The sequence below is a fragment of the Geotrypetes seraphini genome, chromosome 3, assembly GCF_902459505.1.
Source record: "Geotrypetes seraphini chromosome 3, aGeoSer1.1, whole genome shotgun sequence".
NCBI lineage: Eukaryota > Metazoa > Chordata > Amphibia > Gymnophiona > Dermophiidae > Geotrypetes > Geotrypetes seraphini.
Window position 1 is genome coordinate 335,222,438 of NC_047086.1, and position 22,437 is coordinate 335,244,874.

Here is a 22,437-nt window from a genome sequence, read left to right on the forward strand (position 1 = left end):
ATAATTTTTTTTTTTTTTTTGTCGCATACTTAACCTATACCTTATATATCTTTTAATCTTTTCATGTTTTTAAAGATTAATATTATAGAAAACAGTATATGATTGGGTTTGATATAATGAAAGATTATTTCATTTTAATATATATAAGTATAATATGATTATACAATGTGATATTTTTAAATTTATAAAATTAAATATATTTACATAAGATTTAAATTAAGGTCAAAAATAGTAATGGAACATATAATTTGATATACAGGAACCATAGAAGGGAACTTAAAATATAATCTATATTATATGATTTATTAGATTTAGATTAAAATAAGAGTGTATTGAATAATAGAATAATAAATTAATTTAAAGTCTATATTAACATAAAATCTCAACCGGATTTATAGAAATATGAAATGTCAAGGAAAATATTAATTATCTTTAAAACTACTATAATATATATGACTTATTTGTGAATCTTAACAGATTTGGACTTTCAGGGAGTGTTTTTTGATACCGATTTAATATGTGTGTTGCCAAGTGTGCACTGCTATTAATTAGGGGGGAGGGAGGGTGGGATGGGAGGAGAGGGGAAATGGGAATGGGAAATTATATTGTTACAATGTATGGATATCTGATCGTAAAACTTATATTACATTTAAATCAAAATAGTTCTAAAATTTTAAATGGATATTAAAATATATACAATTAATGTCAATGGTTTAAATCATCCTATCAAAAGAAACAAATTATTAGGATTTCTCCATAAGCAAAACGCCGATATATACTTTATACAAGAGACTCATCTCTCAGATAATGAATCTAGGAAGTTAACAGGGGGTTGGATATCAAAATGTTTCTATTCACCTGCTTTAGGAAAAAAGGCTGGGGTAGCGATCCTGATAAATAAGAAATGCACTGCAAACTTTAAATTAATAAATTTTGATCCTTCAGGAAGATGGGTACATATTAAAATGGATTTGGGAAGTACAACCCTTGATTTATTTAATCTTTATGCTCCTAATTCAAATCAAAAGGAGTTTTTCAATCAAATTCAACAGATATTACTACCACTGGCTACTTCTAACTTAGTAGTAGCTGGAGATTTCAATGCTGTAATGGATCCAATTATAGACAAAAAACCAAGTAAAATCATAAAATCTTTAGGACTAGATAATTTAATACAATCTTGTAATTTAATAGATATATGGCGTATCCTTCATTTTAATGATCGGGAATATTCTTTTTGTTCTCAAGTCCATAAATCTTTTTCAAGAATTGATTATATATTTGTAAATAATAACATAGCGCAGCATGTATCAAAAGCAGTAATTGATCCCATTATAATTTCAGACCATGCTGGTGTGTGGATTAACCTTCAGAATTACAATAATGATCAATTTAATACAATATGGAGATTTAATAATGATTTATTAGCAGACTCGAAATTCTTAGAAGATCTTAAAGCAAAAATGCAAGAATTCTTTCAATTTAATACTTCTGATGACATTAATATAGAAATTTTATGGGATGCTTTTAAAGCAACAATGAGAGGAAATATAATTTCATATTCAGCTTTTATTAAAAAACAACTTAAAAAACAATATGAAGATATGGAAAAACAAATAAAAATTTTAGAAAATAAATTAATTACAAAATGGGAAAACAATACATTACAAGAGTTGTTAAAAGTAAAAGTTAAATATAATGAGATTTCTTCTCAAATTGTGAGGAAAGATATTTTCAATAAACAAGTACAATATTATGGCAATTCAAATAAAGCAGGAAAATTATTAGCAAATTTTCTTAAAGCAAAGAAAAGAAAATCTAAGATTATTGCAATTAAAGATATACAAGGTAACACACATACCAACACAAAAGATATTATAACACAATTTCTTGATTTTTACAAGGAATTATACACTTCTAATTCTTATAAAAATAAAGAACAAGACGGATTAACTTTCTTAAATTCTTTTATTGGACCGAATATTCCGGATCATATAAAAGGAAGTTTAGAAGAACCTATATCTTTAAAAGAAATAGAAACAGCATTGAAGTCTCTTAGAGTTGGATCCGCTCCAGGTGGAGATGGTTATACTGTTGAATTTTATAAATCATTCCAAAATATCATATTACCATATCTGTTAAATTTGTTTCAATATCAAATAAAGAATGAAAATATATCTGGTACTATGGCAGAATCGATAATTATAGTCTTACCAAAACCAAACAAAGATCCTACTCTGGTTTCAAATTACAGGCCTATTTCATTATTAAATGTGGATAATAAATTAATGGCTAAAGTATTAGCATTAAGATTGGCAAAAGCTCTTCCTTTCATTATTGATGTACATCAAACAGGATTTATTGCTAAAAGACATTCATCAGACAATACTAGACTTGCATTCCACTCATTAAATTTAGCAAAAAATATAAATGATCCAGTTTTTTTAATTTCTTTAGATGCAGAAAAAGCTTTTGATAGAGTGGAATGGAATTTTATATATCAAGCTTTACATTGGTTTGGTATAGGATCCGGTTTTATTAAAATGATTCAGACATTGTATAGCTCTCCTGGAGCAAGGTTATATATTAACAATAATTTATCAACAAAATTCAACTTGCATAGGAGAGTTAGACAAGGATGCCCTTTGTCTCCATTACTTTTTGATGTTGTCCTAGAACCTTTATTAATTGCAATAAAAAAAACTAGGGAAATAAAGGGAATCTCATTTACCAGTTTTGAATTTAAATTATCTGCATATGCAGATGATATATTATTATATTTAAGAGAACCGGAAATTACTATTCTATGTATGCTTAATTTAATAGAAAAATACGGTACATTTTCTGGATATAAAATTAATTGGAATAAATCTGAAATCCTCCCAATTAATGTTCATTGTACCAAAGGATTATTTGATCCATATTCATTTATTTGGAAAGAGGATGGAATAAAATACTTAGGAATTATGATCAAAAATACAATTGAAGACACAGTCAAAGAGAATGAAAAACTTTTATTGAAAAAAATAACAGAAATGTGTGAGCAATGGAATCCATTACATCTTTCTTGGTGGGGAAGAATTCAAACAATTAAAATGATGATATTGCCTGTGGTTTGTTACCAAATGAGTATGATTCCAATATTTTTTCAGGGGTCATTTTATAAAAAACTTAACAATATTCTTACAAAATTTGTTTGGTGTGGGAAAAGACCAAGAATCGCTTTAGTATCATTACAAAGACCAATTATGGAAGGGGGGGTAAATTTTCCAAATTTTTATAGGTATCATCAAGCCTATATTTTAAGACAGGGTATGTATTGGATCCTCCCAGATCTCTTAGAAAATGTACCAGATTGGCTGTATTTAGAATGGCGGCTCCTGTTCCCTTTAAATCCAGAACACTTAATTTCTATATCAATGCCTATAAGATACAAAGAACACAGAATCTTATTAGATACTTGGAAAACATTAAGATACATAAATAATCTGACACCAGAACCAATTGCTAAATCCCTAAATCAATCAATATGGGTAAACTCCAGGATCAGAATTGGCGGATTTAAAATCGTCTGGAAACAATGGATAACTGCAGGAATAAGAACATTAAATGACGTCATATCAGAAGGTTCCTTGCTTAGTTTTTCACAATTGCAAAATAAATTTAGACTAAATAAAACACAATTTTTTAAATGGATGCAATTGAAGCAAGCCATTCAGGTAGGGTTCCCTGAATGGAAAATTCTCAATACTCAATATAGTTTGCAAGTTTTGTTTCCAGACGGATTTCTTGGGTCACCAAGCCGCAAAATGGTATAAATTAATAAATGGATTTCTAAATTAAAAAAAGAAAACTGGACTTAGGGATATTTGGAGCATTGAGATTGGACAGACAATTTCTGCATCTCAATGGCCAAAATTCTGGTCCTGGAGATTAAGATTAACAAAGTCAGCATCTATGAGTCAAACATGGTTATTTTTATTACATAGAGTGTTATGGACCCCGACGCGCTTGCAAAAGATAGATAATACTAGATCTAATAGATGTTGGCATTGTAAAATAGAAGTAGGGACATTGGATCATTTAATTTTTTTTTGTCCCTGTATAAAAGCTTTTTGGAATTTAATTTGGCCCCAAATAAATATATTACTAGAAAATCACGTAGGACTCTCATATGATACCATATTATTCGGTACTGCAATGAGAACACAGAGTCCAATATCAACAAATAATAATAAATTACTTTTAATATTGACAGGAGTTGCCATGCAGCAAATCACACAAAATTGGAAAGATTTTACCAAACTAAATTATACATTCTGGTGGAACTCGGTATGTCACATTTACAAAATGGAGAAAATTTTGGCTTTACAACAAGGAAATATTAAAAATTTTAAGAAAATATGGGATCCATTGACTAATTATTCTAGAGATCAGATATCTTAACACATTGATAATAGTAATATAGGGTTAGGGTGGGAAATATAGATATTAATATGAAAGAAAAATGGAAAAACAACTAATAGAGGAAAGGGATGAATATCTATGATATGAATTTGTACATACATATATATTTTATTATACATTTTATAATATGTGATTCATGTATTGAAAGAATGAAAATTCTATAAATAAAAAGTTAAAAAAAAAAAAAAAAATCAGTGTTAAATTGACAACTCTCCAATCTTCAGGAGCTATGGACAATTTTAGTGACAGGTTACAGATCTCTAACAGCAGGTCAGCAATTTCTTGTTTGAGTTCTTTCAGAAACTTGTCTTTCCCATAGGTGTTAAAATTCATTGTTCTAGTATGGGACCTAAGTAGTACTGACATCTTCTAAGCTATTAATTGGCTTTCTGAGGTGTTCTGGGCTGCACTATCACAGTAAAAAAGAGAAATAGGCAGATCAGATGGACCTTTCAAGCTAAATCTGTACCCAGCTACTTATTCTGTTGGGATCTTAGTAACGTTTTCATGAAGAAGTATGAGTGACAACTATCTGTCCATCTGCAACAATACAGAAGAGGCTAGTTGCACTAAAAACCAAAATATATTCATACTAATGTGTATACCACTCTTAACTCATTTAAACTGAAGGTGGAAAAGCGTCAGTACATACCAGTGTAAAAAAACACTTTGGTACAAATTATGTCTACCGTAGGCAGAAAAAACTCCTTAGTGCATTTTTTCATGCAAAATAACTTCATAACACTAAAAAAATTAGAACACTTTTCTTTAAAGATAATAGCTGACACACTGTACCTTCGCCACTGCAGAAGTTGTCCTTTTGATATGCGGGCATGGGGAAAAGAGGAGAGGTAGAAGAAAAGGTCAGTTGAGGAGAGGGGGATTGAAAGGATGAAATAACATAGAGTGGGGTGGAGGGATGTATTCAAATACCTCGTACTTCCCTTGCCTCAGACACTTCCATAGATAGGCCCCCTGACATTTAGACACAAATCTCTCTTTCCAAACACACACATAAGCACACACTACACACTCCATTGTAGCTTACCACACAAACACCTCTTTCCACTAACTTCCCCACACAGACATATCTCGTACCACAGAAGGAAAGGGAAATATGCCATTGTGCCACATTGTACTTGTTCAATTTCCAACTTGTTTAAAATAAATTTGACATTATATTTGTATTAAGTGACTACTAATTGGGCAAGTGGAGAAGATGATCATGTAGTGGGAAGAGCAGAATATGACTTCAGTTCCACCTGTGAAGAAGAAGTTTCTTTCCATGCTGGTGATCTGCTTAATTTGGCACCCAAAGGTAAGATTTGTACATGGGCTGTATGGATGGACCAAAATTACCTAAAAATAGGCTAATGCCAGAATAAACCTAACTCAATAGCTCTCTATTAGAGACAATAGATCTCAAGTGCTCGCAGCTAGTAGCCACTCGAACTAAATCTAGGCTTACTAGCCTACATGCGGGCTATCATCGGTCCAAAGCGTCTCAGATGAAAGCTACTTGATTTTTTTAAACCATTTTATATTTTTGTTACTTATTTATTGATGTATTTCTCAAACATAGGCCCTTATTAGAACCGTAGTATTTGTATAAAGTACTTAACTCGGGTGCAATTGTATACCCGCCCTCACAACCAGCGACGGAAGATCTCCGTTTCGCTCTCTCATTCACGAGAGCTTCTTCAAGACATAGATGGTAAGCATTTACAAATACTGCAAATATACAAAAAAAGAAGAATCAAAGTATAAATTATATATACTGAAATTCCTTGATATATATATGGATGGAACAATGACCATGGCATTTTTAGACATGCATCTAGTTTTGCTTTCTGAACCATATCAACTATTGCAAACTGATCCAGTTTTGAAAACAGAACTTTATAGATTCACTGAAGCTAAGCAAGAATTAGTAAGTCTGCATACATCAGATTTGCTGTTCTTAAAAAAAAAAAAAAAATTTGACTTTTTAAAAACGGCATGAATTTTTTGTAAAAGTTGTTGATCAGCCTTGAAATTTAGAACTGTGACAGCTCTGACATCTGAGGGTTTTCTTACATGAACATCTTGTTTTAGGTCTTGCTATATTTTAGTAGGTTTAGACTAGGACTTTGAGTTGGTTGATCTAAAATTAAACATCTCATCTTCTGCTGTTCTGTATTAGATTTACTTGAATGTTTAGGGTCGTTGTTTTACTGCATAACTCACTTTCTCCAGTGGTTCCAACTCATGACCTGACAGTTCTTCTCTACAGTGTTCTGATGCGGCCTAGTATCTTCACCACCTCATTTGGGATGAGGTTCTTAGTTTGGAAGGCAGTGTTTGGTGAAAATCAAATAAAGCGTTCATTTGAACTGAAAAGTTCAGTTTTTTACTTACCTATTGAGAACATTATTCCAGATATCTTTTGGATCATCCAAACATTCATTGATGGACCTGAAGCAGACAGCAAGTAGTTTCTCCTACTATCCTCCTCTGAACACATTCCATTCAGTTTGTTGAGGTATGAATCATTACCTCATCCACACTGAGAGAGGCCTGCAGTTCTATAGTTAATAGTTTGTTTATTTTTCATTTGATATCCCACTTAATGCAAAAGGTCAAAGTGGCTTACAAAATAAAAATCAAATTGAAAAGAGCGCCAATATTAAAAGAAAAGATAAAACAATCAAACAAGAAATATTCTCACAATCAAATTTTAAAAAATACAATTAAATAGATAAAAATTAATAATAACCTTGAGTTTTACTCTGATTTACCCCGAGAAGGCTTTCTGAAAAAAATAGATCTTCAAAAGTGATTTAAGTTTAAAAAAATACCACTCTGCTCTAATAAAAGGGAGAAGATTATTCCAAAACAATGGAGAGATAAAAAAAAGTATTTTGAGGAGCACATAGATTCGTAGTAAGCCATCCTTGGGGAAGGAAAAACAAGTCTGTTGGAATTGATTGAACGCAGTACACGCGAAGGAGTATAGGATACAGTAACAGAAGCTAAATAAGATGGTTGTGAGAGATGAAGAGCTTTGAATGTTAGACAAAAAAATTTTAACTGACATCTAAACTGTACAGGAAGCCAGTGTAATTGTATCATAAGTGGAGTAACATGATCATATAATTTTTTTTACATAGTAGTCTCGTTGCAGAATTCTGAAGAGTTTGGAGATGACAGATTAGATGAAGAAATTCCACAGTAGTTATAATAATCATTTCTTGATGTTACAAATGCATGAATAAGTATATACTGAGCTTGAAAATCTAGAATAGGTCCAATTGATTTAATTCTACATAACCAATAGAAACCTTTTCTAACCACTTGTGAAATTTACAATTCGAAAGAAAGTGATGAATCAAAGACGACTCCTAAATAGCAGATAGATTGATTCCAAAGAGCTTTATACTAATCTTGGGTTGGGACATCAGACCAGTAATCCAACAAATAATTGTTTTTGCTGGGTTGAGTACATCAGTACATCGTTGTAATGGAACTAGATCAATATTGAATGGAGAGGCCGCAAAGGTCAACAAGATATCATCAGCCTTGATTTAAATGCCTTGATTTGAAATTCTTGAATAAGGGTCGCAAGTGGGCTTAGAAAGATATTAAATAACAGAGATGAGAGAATTGACCCTTGTGGGACTCCACAGTCCAGGTCAAACAAGGATGAGGAAGATGTTGTTAGACACTCTAAATTTTCTGCCAGTAAGGTACGATTTAAACCAATTTAAAAATGTACCACAGAAACCTATTGAAGATAACTAGGGAATTAGTAATGTGTGGTTCACAAGATCAAAAGCTGATGAGAGATGAAGAGAGACTAGTGATTTTTCCAGCATCCAGATGCGAGTACAACTCACTATTCAGAGCTGTTATTGTAGTTTATGTACTGTGATTTATTCTAAATCCTGTTTGAGGATGTAAAACTATTTTTTTGTCAATGAGATCCAGCAGTTGTTCAAAAACAATTTTTTCTGTAATTTTAGAAATAATACTAAGATTGGATATTGGATGGAAATTTTCAGGGGTTGTTTGTGACTTCTGGACAGTTCTTCAGTTTGCTCTTGGAGAACCTTGGCAGGTTAACAACTCTGTAGAATCACTGTGGTCTACAAATGGAGTATGTTGAAGACCTGTCTGACAGTGGAAGGATGGAGCCAAATGTTTAGAAATCTGTCGTTATAGAGTTACAAGACTGAGTATTGACTACTCTTTTTCCTAGGTGAAATGTCTTGTCATCATAGCGTGGTGATTTTCCACTAATTTATATGGTGCAACCAAACTCAAAACCTTTTGGACCTTTATATTTAGTTGTTTTATTTATGCAACCTTTTATCATCTTAAGTGAAAACATTTGTACAGTAAAGTGGAATAAATCCAAATTTTAAATTACAAGACAAAAAATACATAAGCCTACTATAGGTTGGGGAGTGTCAGTTATTCAAAGGAGATAACTGGAAAATATGAAACAAAGCAAAAGAGGTTTCTGCTAGCTATACTGAGACACAGAATCTAAATTTGTAGAGATTTATTTGGCATTAAAAGGAGTACTGTTGGCAGAGACTGCTGGTAGCTTTCTATCAGCCAAAAAAGTAGATAATTGAGAAGAAAAGAAAAATAACACATTTCTGAGATTGGTATTTAACCACATATTTCAAGGAAATTTTTGAAAAAAAACAAGGTACCTAATTGTAACATTCCTGATTTAATCAGAAGAAATTATTTCCACCTTCTCTGAGTCTCTCTAGAAACATTAGGAAAAGCCTGAACTTTCATATTATAAAACAGTTTCTGAAGGTTATGAAAATCTGCATTCACAATCTGCAACTAAAGCCAAAGTCACAAAGTGGCAGGTGTTAGGGTCTGAACTAGAGGTCTCCAATAGAGCTGTAAAATATCTTCTGTTCCAGACAGAACAGTATTGGAAGAAGTTTCAACTGGATGGGATTCTGTTCTCCTTAATGGAAGATGACACACTTTTGTACAAGGAGGAATCTTGAGGAATATCAGAACCTGAGTTTAATTAGGCTGGAGTAGGCTTTGGCAACTCCAGTAGTTGGAACCTAATGTCAGCACTAGATGGACTTCTACGGTTTATGTCCCAGACATGTCAAAGACAATTTAATCATGAACTAATAATATGTGTGACTTGGTCAGACTGGATGGACTGTTCAGGTCTTTTATCTGCTGTCATTTATTTACTTTGTTACTTTTGAAATATTTCATGGTACCATCATTGGAAATCTATGAAAATTTACAAAATGCAATAATCTCAAAGTTCTCGATCTTGTTTCTCAGCAAAGTTAAGTCCTTAGATATTGTTGATTGAATCAACTTAGGTTCTCATTCTCCAAGGAATTCAAACAGATATCTAGCCAAGATTTGTTGAAACTCAGTTTCATGAACTTCAGCTCTAGATTGCAAAATCTGAACAAATCTGAGTCAATTCATTAAATTGAGGAGTAAACATATTTGCAAAACCTGCTATAGTTTCTTGAAGAATTTCCATGATCACCACAGCAAGTGTACTTTGAAATATAGCCGGAATAACTATTCCTTGCTGACATGGTCTAAGCTCAGTTTCCATATTATAAGTCATAGAAAGGCATAACCTGTGAGACTGTTCTCCTTTCACCTGCCTTACCTCCAACTTGAGATGAATTGACTTCTACGTCTCCAGGGCTCCCAATAATCCTCACCAGGTTTAAAGCTTCATTTTCCTCTCTCATGGTCACTTCTAGAAGTGTCCTAGGTGCCATTCTGCAAATACCCGGTTAACTTCAGCGCACTGAAGTAGTGAGCCCATCGAAACTGGTGAGCTTTGCATCTGAGGTTGGGGGTAGAGGCTCTCATGAATCCAGACTAAGCAAAATATTCTACCCTATAGAGCCACCAGAGTCTCCCATCCCTAGTGCAGAATCAAGCAGGGTACCACATTGACTCAAGTTGTGTGTCCTGGTATAGACAAGATGAGTCAGTTGAGCCAGAAGATTGGGGTCTGGACTAAGGAAGATGAATCCACTGACCACCTTTCTATTTACCCATAGTCAAAGGAGTAGGAAGTAAACGCCAAACTGCTCAGCAACAGTTAACAGCAACTATCTTGACACTCTTCTAGTGGAGCCTTTTTGGATCTTTTATGTAGACTAGGATGCTTGAACTAGTTGTTCAGATTTATTCTGCAGGGTCACTTGTGCTTTAATTATGTAAGCACCTAATTCTAACTAGTCAACTAAGTTTGCAAAGCAAACTAGAAGTTCACATGCTCTTTCATGCACTGATTCAGAATTAATCTTGTGAAGGGCAATTATGTAACCTAGATGGCAGATTTGCATGTATGTTATACCCATAAATGTTTAGAATACTAGTACTTGCATGCATATGTGCACACACTTAAGTGCTAGAAGTGTCCTAGGTGCCATTCTGCAAATACCCGGTTAACTTATATAGCATGTATTTGCAAGGGGAGCATACCCAGAGGTGAAACGTGGACGGGAGTTAAGTAAGGCTTCCATTTACACAAGTAACTTTCAAACTGCTGTGAGTTACTTTACATCCTTGCCACATTTACATTACCTTGTCTTACACGCCTGCACTTAAACCAGCTCTATGGCTGATGTGACTGCAGGCCCAAGTGATAGGCATGCTGATAATTTGTTACAGTTGCTTAGGATAGAAGAGCAAGCAGGTGCCTGTTTCAAGCATATTCTATAACGTATTGCATAAGAAAAGACTTTGTTGGTCTCTATCATCAATAATAATAAAACACTAGAGCGCGCATGCGCTCTCAAAAATTCGTGAGTCTTGGCACCGTGAGGTGTGCTTCTGTGACAATATTCTAATTGACACCTCACGGCGCTTGCAGGGGCTGGAGGCGCATGTGCGCGACTGTGCTCTCTACAAACCTCCCGGCTCCAGCAGAGTAGGCAGCACCAGTGGCAGCAACCGAGTGGTGGACAGCAGCCCCTCCACAAACATCCCAACTCCAGCAGCGTAGGCAGCACTATAAACACGCTGCTTCGCGCCCTTCTCTGCCGAGTTCCTCTGCCGCATCTCTGATGACATCATCGGAGACAGACGCGGCAGAGGAAATCGGCAGTAGAAGGCCATGAAGCAGCGTGTTTAAAGTGCTGCCTATGCGGCTGGAGCCCCGAGGTTTGTCGGCAGTGGGAGGGTCAGGAGCAGGCCAGATTGAGCAGGACAACGGCAGTAAAAGAAGGGGGAGGGGCTGAACGGAGCAGGGAAGAGAAGGTAAGAGAAGGGAAAGGGGGGTGGTGGAAAATACTGCTACTGCTTCTGCACAGGAAAGGGGGGGATAGGAGGGAAATGCTGTTGCTGCTGCATAGGGAAGTGGGATGGAAATGCTGCACAGGGAAATGGGTAAAAATGACAGACAGACAGCGGGAGGGAGGGAGACAGAAATAAAGAAAGACACAGGGGCAGGGAGAGGGACAGAAAGACAGACAGAGAAAGGAGGCCAGAGATAGAGTCAGCGGGAAAGGGAAAGGGGGCTGCTTTGGGGGGAGGGGTATGCTAGGGGCAAACAGCTTTGCTCTGGGAGGGAAGACAGAAGGGGCCACGGAGAGACAGGGAGAGGGAAAGGAGGCTGCTTTGGGGGCAGGGGTGTGCTGGGGGGAGACAGAAGGGGCCATGGAGAGATAGGGAAAGGGGGCAGCTTTGGGGGGAGGTGTGCTGGGGACAGACAGCTTTGCTCTGGGGGGGAAGACAGAAGGGGGCCATGGAGAGACATTTGGGGGGGAGGTGGGTACTGGGGGCAGACAGCTTTGCTCGGGGGGGAGGGGGAGACAGAAGGATACAGACAGCAGCCAAGGAGAGAGAGATAAAGAAACACAGACAGACACATCTATTCTAGCACCCGTTAATGAAACGGGCTTAAAGACTAGTATAAACATAAAAGACCACATGCATTCCTATTACCTCCTTTGTATGCAGACCTCTCTCATGCATATTCATTAGGGACATCTTGAAAGCCTGATCTGTTGATGGCCCTCAAGAACTGGGAGTGAAGGCCTTGGGAGGTGGTACTGGAGCCAACAGAAGAGGAATACATATTGAAACTAATGTAGTACACTTCCCCTCCTGATTCATGGTTTTAGGATTCGCAGTTTCGATTATTCGTGATTTCCTGAAACCGGAATCACCCCCCACCTCCCTCCCAACTTCCAGACCTTACCTGGTGGTCTAGTGGTCTTTCGGGAGACTATGGGAGCTTAGGGCAGCCATTTTGGATGAATGATCTGTATGGGGCAGGAGCGTAGGGAGATTGCTCCTGCCCCAAAAGACCGCTAGACCACTAGGTAAGGTCCGTGATGCGGGAGGGAGGCGGGGGTGGGTCAGAGTTGGCCCAAAAGTTATTTGTGAATTTTCAATATTCGCAGGCCAGCTCTGCCCCTAACCCTCATGAATATTGAGAGAGGAGTATAGTTCCAAAACTCTCATATTCATTTATTTTTAAATCTGAAATATTTTATATATGACGCTAGTCTAATGATAGTGAATTTATGTTCATTGTTTCAAATATATAATGTCAATTTTAGTATCCTGTCTTCCAAACTTGAGGTCTTATATGTGATAGCACTGTATTTCCCTCAAGAGTTTTGTTGGCTTTTTTTTTTTTTTTTAAATTTTCAGATTTCTTTATTTTTGTTTTTAAATCACTAGAGCAACAACCCAAGATACGTGGCTGGCTCATGGCAAGCTTAGGTGGGCAATCTACAGGTTTTGTGCCAGCGAATTATATCAAAATACTGGGCAAGAGAAGAGGCAGAAAGGCAGTTGCTCTAGAAAGGGTAAATGAAGAAGGGCCTCCAGCTCTAGGAGCCAGTACTGCCGTTACTGCTAGAGCTGCCACCACACTGGAAGAGCAGGAAGCTGCTTTTGAATCTGCCTTTGTGGAAATGAACAAGGATCCGGTTCTTTCAAGCCCCGCTGAAGAAAATCTAGATTGGACACTATTAGCTAAAGAAAATGTGTGATACCTTTTCAGTAAAACAAAAATTATAATGTAATGGATGCTATTCATCTGTCAGATTGCTAGTGCTAAGAAAAATAATTGTTTAAATTTTAACCTTATGATTGGTTTGATAGACATCCAAACTTATGGTCTTCAGAATGACTTTCAGGAGAAAATTGCCTGCTGATCGCCTGAGCTCCTCTTAGATAGATGTCAGTAGGCCATTTCAGAGCCTAAGATTATTTTTATTGGCTGCCAGTCTCATATCATCCAATCAGATTAGGCAATTTATTTTGAGCTCTTAAAATCTTATCATAAGGAAACACTGCTTCTGGCAATGATCCAGGATTATCATCTTCACTCCAGACAGAAGATTATGACCTGATAAAACCAAGTATTTAATATATATACTAGGAAACTAACACATAACCTAGGTGCAAACATAAGGGATGAAGAGAGAATATTATTATGTTATGAAATAAGAGAACATTTTATTATTAGGCTTTCTGTTTTATGTAATAGTTTAGGAAGATAAAACAAACAGCTTTGGGACTTTTATATAATTTAAATACTTGAGCCAAATGGAGGTTGACTTAATTGTTCCTGAGTTTTTCTGAATAAGGAAATGTAATGCTGATGTGTAAGATTAAAAGGAGATGAAAAAGAAGCTGACTTCTTTCCTTCACTGTGAAGGGCATATGTAATTTTGTTTGATGCAAAGTGTGCTCATTGGAAGCTTGAAACCATTCTCTAGTGGTTTGTCTGGTCTTTGCAGTCAAGAATATCCTGAAATCTTAATCTGCAATGTAATATTAGAGGAGCCAGAATTGTGTTAAAAAAGTTTCTTCAAATTTATTTAAATGTGAATGTTTAAGGCTTTTTTTTGGTTGCTCTGTTTTTGGTGAATCAAGTATATTGTGTACAGATTAAAATTTTGTTCAAACCTTTTTGCTTAGAAAAGTAAAATACACAATGTGCACAAAGTTGTTGTTTTGCTTATTGTGAGGCCCTTAGTATTCTAGAAATCTGCTGTAGGTTTGCATGGATTAATACATCCAAGACCTGGTTTGATATAATTGCTATTCAAATTGTTCAAAATTTCCTGAACAATAATCTCAGCAATCTTTCTTGAAATGCAAGTATTGCCAGCTGAATAATGCATCCCAAACATATTGACAACAGACCACTAAGGTACATTTTCAAAAACAGGGTGAGTTTGCTAGCTGTTCAAGGGGACTAATAGCAAAGAAAGGTCCCATAAACAAATATATACATTTGAATTCCTTATTATCTTCTGGCTATGATGATTAGATTCCTGTGCTTTTGCTTGCCAAAATTTAAAGAGTATTGTAAAACAATCTGAAGTATGATTATACTGCAGCCTCATTAGAGGCTGGCACAGAGCTGGAGTAATCATAAGTGAGAGTATTGAAAACAGCAAGGTCAGCATTGCAAAAAAAAAAATATATATATATATATATAAGTCCTCTGGAACTTAGCCAGATCGTGGCATTACTCAGTCTGGTGTCTGGAAGAGTAACTGCAGTGCCAGAATGAGGTCCAGAGGCGAAGCTGAAGTTGTCTGGTTTGCTGGGAATGAGAGTTGCTCTGTGTGCTTAATGCAGTCAGGAAGTCCTGAAGAGCATGCTGTCATGCTCTTCAGGATTTGCAGGCAGAGTGAAGCCAAGACTACACAATTTCTGCTGGCCCCAGGCAGTGGACACATACCTCATGAAAGTCAGTGATGCTCAGCATCTTGGCACAGCCAGAGCACTTCTTAAAGCCCAGTTTTGTGTCTGGCATCTTCAGCTCCACTGCAGTGAAGCTCTTTGTGATGAGTGGTGAATTGTGAGAGGACAGAGGAAATCTGACTTAAGGTTGCCTGCCATGCATGTTCAGAGGGATAGAAAAAAAACCTCTCTTCATTCACTGGGAGCTATCAGTTAACTACATGTGCTGTGCATGCAGTAGTCTGTGAATGGCGGTCTGTGATATCTCACCTTGCTCAGACTGAGTCAAGGCTAGGGACAAGTTGACAGGATTCTTCAGTACAAAGTTCTGCCATACGGCCTCGCTTCATCTCCAAGAGTATTCACAAAGTATCTAGTATTAGAGGCAGCAACCCTGCATTCCCTTCAGGTTTCAAGTGCACTTCTCCCTCTGGATTCGCGGGGGAAAGGGGCAGAGCCAGACCGCGAATGGTGAAATACTGCGAATATCTTCTGGTCCGGCTCTGACCCACCCCCGCCTCCCTCCTGCCTTCCCCCCGGCATCCCGGCCTTATCTGGTAGTCTAGCGGGCTTTCGGAGCAGGAGCGATCTTCCTACGCTCCTGCCCCGTGCAGATCGCCAATAGGAAATATCTGCCGTGAGTTCCCGTAATCTCTCGAGACTACGACGGGAACTTCCCACAGCCATTTCCTATTGGCGATCTACATGGGGCAGGAGTGTAGGAAGATCGCTCCTGTCCCGAAAGCCCGCTAGACAACCAGGTAAGGCCGGGACGTCGGGGGGAAGGCTAAACTGTGGGGGGGGGGTTCTTTATTTTTTTCCCCTCCCCAAAAAATCGCGAATATGTGAAATCGCGATTACCGAAACTGTGAATGGGGAGGGGGAAGTGTGTTTCTAGATGATTGATTAGTAAAAGCTGCATCTTCTCAAGCAGTCAACTCAGCTACACAAGCGACCATAACTTCTCCAGCTTCTGGGCTTCGAAGTCAACTTTCAAAAGTCTCATCTTCAACCCTCTAACGTGTTGGAGTTCATAGGAGCGGTGTTCAACATGACTCTTACGAACTTTCTTACCACAGCAAAGACAAAACGCCTTGCTCCAACTTTGCAGTCATGTGTCCACTCTTCAACACCTCAGTGCTATTAGTGCTTATTTTGTTCCTTTCAATGATAAACCTCTGGCGACTCATATACTTGTTTCTTGGGATCTCAATGTTGTCCTTACCAGTCTGATGAAGCCACCATTTGAACCATTGGCAACTACTCATCTTAAGTTTCTCACATGGAAAGTGGTCTTGATCTGTATCGCTTCTCATTGAGTGACTGAACTACAGGCATTGGTTTGTGATCCACCATTTACAGTATTTTATCACAATAAAATGGTTCTTAGAACTCATCCTAAATTTCTTCCTAAAGTGGTCACAGAATTTCACCTGAATCAACCCATTGTACTTCCTGTTTTCTTTCCAAAGCCTCATTCTCACTCTGAAGAACCAGCTCTTCACACATTGGGCTGTAAACATGCCTTAGCCTACTATTTACAGAGAACTAAGCCACACAGGTCTTCACCTCAACTGTTCATCTCTTTTGATCCTAGAAGACTGGGTCTGACTGTAACCAAACTATTTCCACATGATTAGTGACCTGCATTTTCTTTTGCTATACTCAGGCTGGGCTGTAGCTTGAGGATCATGTTACAGCACACAAGGTCCAAGCTAAGGTAGCATCAGTGGCTTTTTTACGCTCTACTCCCATTGAAAATATTTGCAAAGCAGTTACTTGGTCCTCAATTCACACATTTACATCTCACTACTGTCTAGAATCCTATTCCAGACAAGATGGTCACTTTGGCCAAGCAGTTTTACAGAATTTATTTTCTTCCTAATAGCCAACTCCCACCATCCTGTTCAGGCGGGAGTCCCACATGTGAGAATATGCTGCCTGCTTGTTCAAGGATAAAGCACAGTTACTTACCGTAACAGGTGTTAGCTGGGAACAGCAGACAGATACTCTCAGATCCCTCCCATCCCCCCTGGTTGACTTCTTAGTTTGCTTATGGAATTGAGGAATCACAAGCTGACATCTGGAATTTTAAAATGTTTAAAGTAACAGTACTCTTTTAGCACTGTCTGTACTGGGCTCTGTGGATGATGTCACCCACATGTGAAAATATCTGCCAGTTGTCCCCAAATAGCACCTGTTATGGTGCTTTATTTGAGCAGATCAAGGTTCGGGGCAGGACATGGGAGGCTGGGCATTGTTGGGGCGGTTGGTCCAGGGCGCCATAACCTCTTGAGCTGGCCCTGATCATGAGATGTGATGGGAAGACCATGCTTCTTGAGTACCATCATGCTCCCCTATGCATTGTCCTATCATGTTGTGTCATCATCTTGTGTCATGCTCTACATTACTAAACCCTGTTATTTTATTTATTATTCAATTTTCTGTACCATTCTCCAGAATGGTTTACATGAATTTATTCAGGTACTCAAGCATTTGTCCCTGTCTGTCCTAGTGGGCTCACAATCTATCTAATATACCTAGGGCAGGGGTAGGCAGTTCCGGTCCTCGAGAGCCAGGTCAGGTTTTCAGGAAAGCCATAATGAATATGTATGAGATGGATTTGCATGCACTGCCTCCTTGAGATGCAAATCTATCTTATGCATATTTATTGTGCTTATCCTGAAAACCTGACCTGGATCTGGCTCTCGAGGACCAGAATTGCCTACCCCTGACCTAGGGCAATGAGGGGATTAGGGCAATGGGGGGATTGAGTGACTTGCTCAGAGTCGCAAGGAACAGCATGAGTTATGCTTTATTATGTACTAGGCCTATAGCCCGCTACATTAACGGGTGCTAGAATATATGTCTGTCTTTCTTTCTGTCTCTCTCCCTCCCGCTGTCTATCTTTCTGTCTCTCTCTTTCCTCGGCTGTCCACCACCAACCTTTGCATGCGCCCCCTGTCCATCAGTAGCCCTTCTCCCTTTTACCTCCCCATGTCCATCACCACCGCTTCACTGCTCCCCCTGTCCAGCAGCTGCCCTTCTCCCTTCATTTTACCTCCCCCCTGTCCAGCAGTAGGCCTCCCTTGCTGTTACATCCCCCCCTATCCATCAGCATCTCTTTCATGCTCTCTCTGTCCAGCAGCACCCCTTACCTGCTCCCCCTGTCCAGCATCCAACTTCGCCACAGCTCAACTGCCTGCACGCGCCGACAGCTGCCTGAAGACGCCATGGCCTGCATGTGCCAACAGCCACCGCACATGCCTCAATCCGACAGCCGCCTCAAGTCACCCTGGTACTGGCCCGCTCCTGGCATCGCTGCCACCGCTGCTATCCATGCTGGGCGGGAAAGTGGGCTCCATGAGAGGCTCGCGGAGCCGAAGCCAGTCAGTGTGGCTGGTGCTTGGGAGGAGGAGTCCTGGTGTCTTCTAGCACGCATGCACACTCTTGCCGGCCACGGACCTACAGATCAGGGATCACGGAACACGGCGGTAAGAATGCGCATGCGCACTTAGGGTTTTATTATAGTAGATACCCTGTTATTTTGTTATTATGTATGTAAACTTGTAACCTGTTCTGAGATCTTCTGGGAGGATGGGATATAAATCCACATAAATAAAATACCCGGTGATCTAGATGGGGGGGAGGGGATTTCACCTCTACAAAGGCTGTCACTGGATTCAACCCAAAACTAAAATCCTTCAAACTGAGATTTCAAATAGAGCCACCCAGATTTCTGATCACATCACAACCAGAGATGATAATTTACTTTTAAGCATAGAAAATACCAGCAAGTTGCAGCCTGATTGAATCTTATTCTGGGTTAATAAAGGCACTGCAGCAACAGTGTGGATTTGTAAACACTGAGTTAACATTTTGTCTGAAAAATGTAAGAATTTGCTTGAGTCAATTATGAACAAATGCCAGTTTAGCAGATTCCATTTTATATTGTGAACAGAATGCCAGAATGTGCAAATAGAAGGTTTGTTTACAACAGCCTTCTTTATCTACAGCATATTGACAAAGAGAAGCCTTTTGATAAGAGAAATAAAAGGTCTGAAACTGAGCAGTATTCATGATAGATGCTTTCTTTTAAGATAGTAAGTTATACACTTTGTTTTCTTTAAGAAAACAGACTGTTAGTCTGTTATTAAATGTGGTTGGGAAATAGTATATAATAGGCTTTTTCCATTGTATTATGCCCTTATACTTTAGACTTTTTGCTTATTTGCTTAAAGTTTAGCATTCAAAAAAGATATTTTGCTGACACCACGGATTTTTGTATAGACTAGGGTTACTATATGTCTGGGTTTCGCCAAACATGGCCTCTTATAGGGCTCTGTTGGGCATTTGGATGGCTTTTATAATTTTGTTGTTTTGTCCAGATGGGCGTTGCTGAGAGATGTGCATGCATGGTGCTCCAGTCCCTTCCCCATTCTGTAGTCTACAATCTGCAGCACCAGTGAGCTAAACACACTGCCTTTGGCAACCCAAAGGCTTTCCTTCAGCAGTGTCTCGCCTCTGTAGGGACAGGAAGTTGAAGCAGAGGGAAAGCTGAGGCCATTGAAGGCAGTGTATTCAGCTCACTGATTCTGCTGGTAGCCAGATTGCAAGCGGCAGCCTGCAGGGAAGAAAAAATAGAGGTACAGTACCCATCCCACATGGAGCAGGGGGAGAAACATGCCATACCTGGGGAGGGAGAGTTAAGGGAGAAAGTTGACAATTTGAGGGAGAGGGAGGGAGAAGAAAGCCCAGTGAAGAAAAGGAAAGGGTGAGGAGGGAGAGAGAAGCAGACCAGGGGGAGTGATGGAGAGGAGAGAGAAGCCAGAATAGGGAGAGGGATAGATGAAAGGGGAGGAGACAGAGATGCAACCATGGGGGGAATGAGAGGGAAAGAGAAAAAGATGCCAGATTGTGGGGGTGGGGGTGGGAGGGAAAGTCAAAATCTAGGGGGAGGAAAGGAAAGAAGAGAGATGCCAAACCACTGGAAGAGAGGGAGAGATGGAAGACAAGGAGACAGATACCAGACCATGGGATGGGATGGAGTGGGGAAGGAAGGAGAGATGCCAGAGGAGGGCAAAATACCGAGAAAGGAGATATAAAAATGGAATGAGGGGTGAAGCTGGAATGAATCATAAAAGAGAGAGAGGAGGCAATGGCTGGATGGAAGGGGGAGAGGGTAAACAGTTTATAGAAGGAGCATAGAAAGGGGGCAGATGCTATATGGAAGTGGGGAGAGGAGATCAATAAACCTGGGAGCTTCCAGATAATCTACTCTACTTTGCTGGTATTTGTTTGCTGGCTTGAGTTTGTAGTTTCTGAAACAATGTCTAAACAGAGAATTTTGTTTCTGCAAATTGACACTTAACAAAATACGGTAACACTCTTTTCAGCTTGCAACATTCAAGCTTGAAGTCTACAATGACAAAGTGGTGAGGAACGGGCTGGTAGGGGACAGTAAGTTGCAAATGCTGCCACTGTTCTGATTAATGAAGGTAGATGAACTGAGGGTATGATGTGGTTGCTCCTGCAGGCATGGCCCAGCCAAGGGGAAAAACATGGTTGCTGCCAACAACAGTAGGGCTTGAGACCCAGGTAAAGGGGGGATCGGATTTATCTTTCAAGTTGCATTCATGCATATAACCTATTTTCCTATCCCTGGAGGTTTTATACCTGAGACAAAGGAACATTAAATGACCTACCCAAGATCACAAGGAGTTGCAATAGGATTTGAATTGGGCTTTTCTGGTTCTTAGCCCACTGCTCTAACTGATAGGCTACTCTTCTCAAAAGAGGCTGATGCTGCCACCATCACTGCTGTCAAGATTCAGGCTCCAGGATACACCAGTTACTGGGGATGGCCCCTCCTACCAAGCAATCTATATATATAAAATCGGAGGTATGTATGTGTGTATGTGTGTGTGTATGTGCCGCGATCACGCAAAAACGGCTTGACCGATTTGAACGAAACTTGGTATGCAGATCCCTCACTACCTGGGATGATATGTTCTGGGGGTCTCGCGGCCCACCTGCACACGTGGGCGGAGCTACAAACATAAAATCAGATTTCACCCATTCATGTCAATGGAAAAAATGTAAAAAGCTGCCATTCTCACAGTAATTCAAAAACGGCTTGACCGATTTGAACGAAACTTGGTATGCAGATCCCTCACTACCTGGGGTGATATGTTCTGGGGGTCTCGCGGCCCACCTGCACACATGGGCGGAGCTACAAACAGAAAATCAGTTTTCACCCATTCATGTCAATGGACAAAATGTAAAAAGCTGCCATTCTCACAGTAATTCCAACTACCTGGGGTGATATGTTCTGGGGGTCTCGCGGCCCACCTGTACACGTGGGCGGAGCTACAAACAGAAAATCAGATATCACCCATTCATGTCAATGGAAAAAATGTAAACAGCTGCCATTCTCACAGTAAATCCAAAACGGCTTGACCGATTTGAACGAAACTTGGTATGCAGATCCCTCACTACCTGGGGTGATATGTTCTGGGGGTTTCGCGGCACACCTGCACACATGGGCGGAGCTACAAACATAAAATCAGATTTCACCCATTCATGTCAATGGAAAAAATGTAAAAAGCTGCCATTCTCACAGTAATTCCAACTACCTGGGGTGATATGTTCTGGGGGTCTCGCGACCCACCTGTACACGTGGGCGGAGCTACAAACAGAACATCAGATTTCACCCATTCATGTCAATGGAAAAATTGTAAAACTCTGCCATTCTCACAGTAATTCAAAACCGGCTTGACCGATTTGAACGAAACTTGGTATGCAGATCCCTCACTACCTGGGGTGATATGTTCTGGGGGTCTCGCGGCCCACCTGTACACGTGGGCGGAGCTACAAACAGAACATCAGTTATCCCAGGACAAGCAGGCATGATATTCTCACATGTGGGTGACGTCATCTACGGAGCCCCAGCGCGGACAGCTTTTCAAGCAAACTTGCTAGAAGTTTCAAGTTTGCACACTGCACCACGCATGTGCTAGCCTTCTTGCCACTAGAGGGCGCATCCCCACCTCGTGGTCCTCAGTTCTTTTTCATCCGCGGAGCCAGAAGCCCTGTGGAGAATTTGTGCTAATTGTGCCTTCTGTCGCCGCGGCTGTGTAGGGTTTTTCGCACGGTCGCTGCGTTTTTTCGTCTTTTTCTTGCTTTATTTCTTTCTTTTTCAAAAAAAAAAAAAAAAAATCTTTCGTATCCGTTACTACCGGGGGCTCCCGG

The 22,437-nt window shown here is 39.2% G+C and overlaps 1 protein-coding gene across 2 annotated transcripts in view; it reads left to right on the forward strand.

Annotated features, from left to right (window-relative positions):
- The window catches only part of PEX13 (peroxisomal biogenesis factor 13), a 36,358-nt gene extending 22,235 nt beyond the window's left edge, over window positions 1-14,123 (forward strand). The window contains exons 3-4 of one of the 2 annotated variants that reach the window (XM_033937078.1): window positions 5,660-5,785; window positions 13,165-14,123. In XM_033937078.1, the coding sequence (XP_033792969.1) occupies window positions 5,660-5,785; window positions 13,165-13,478 (440 nt within the window). In that variant the 3' untranslated portion in view covers window positions 13,479-14,123. The remainder of the gene's footprint in view (window positions 1-5,659; window positions 5,786-13,164) is intronic. The other variant, XM_033937080.1, reaches the window with a different exon arrangement.
- Window positions 14,124-22,437: the final 8,314 nt, after the last annotated feature.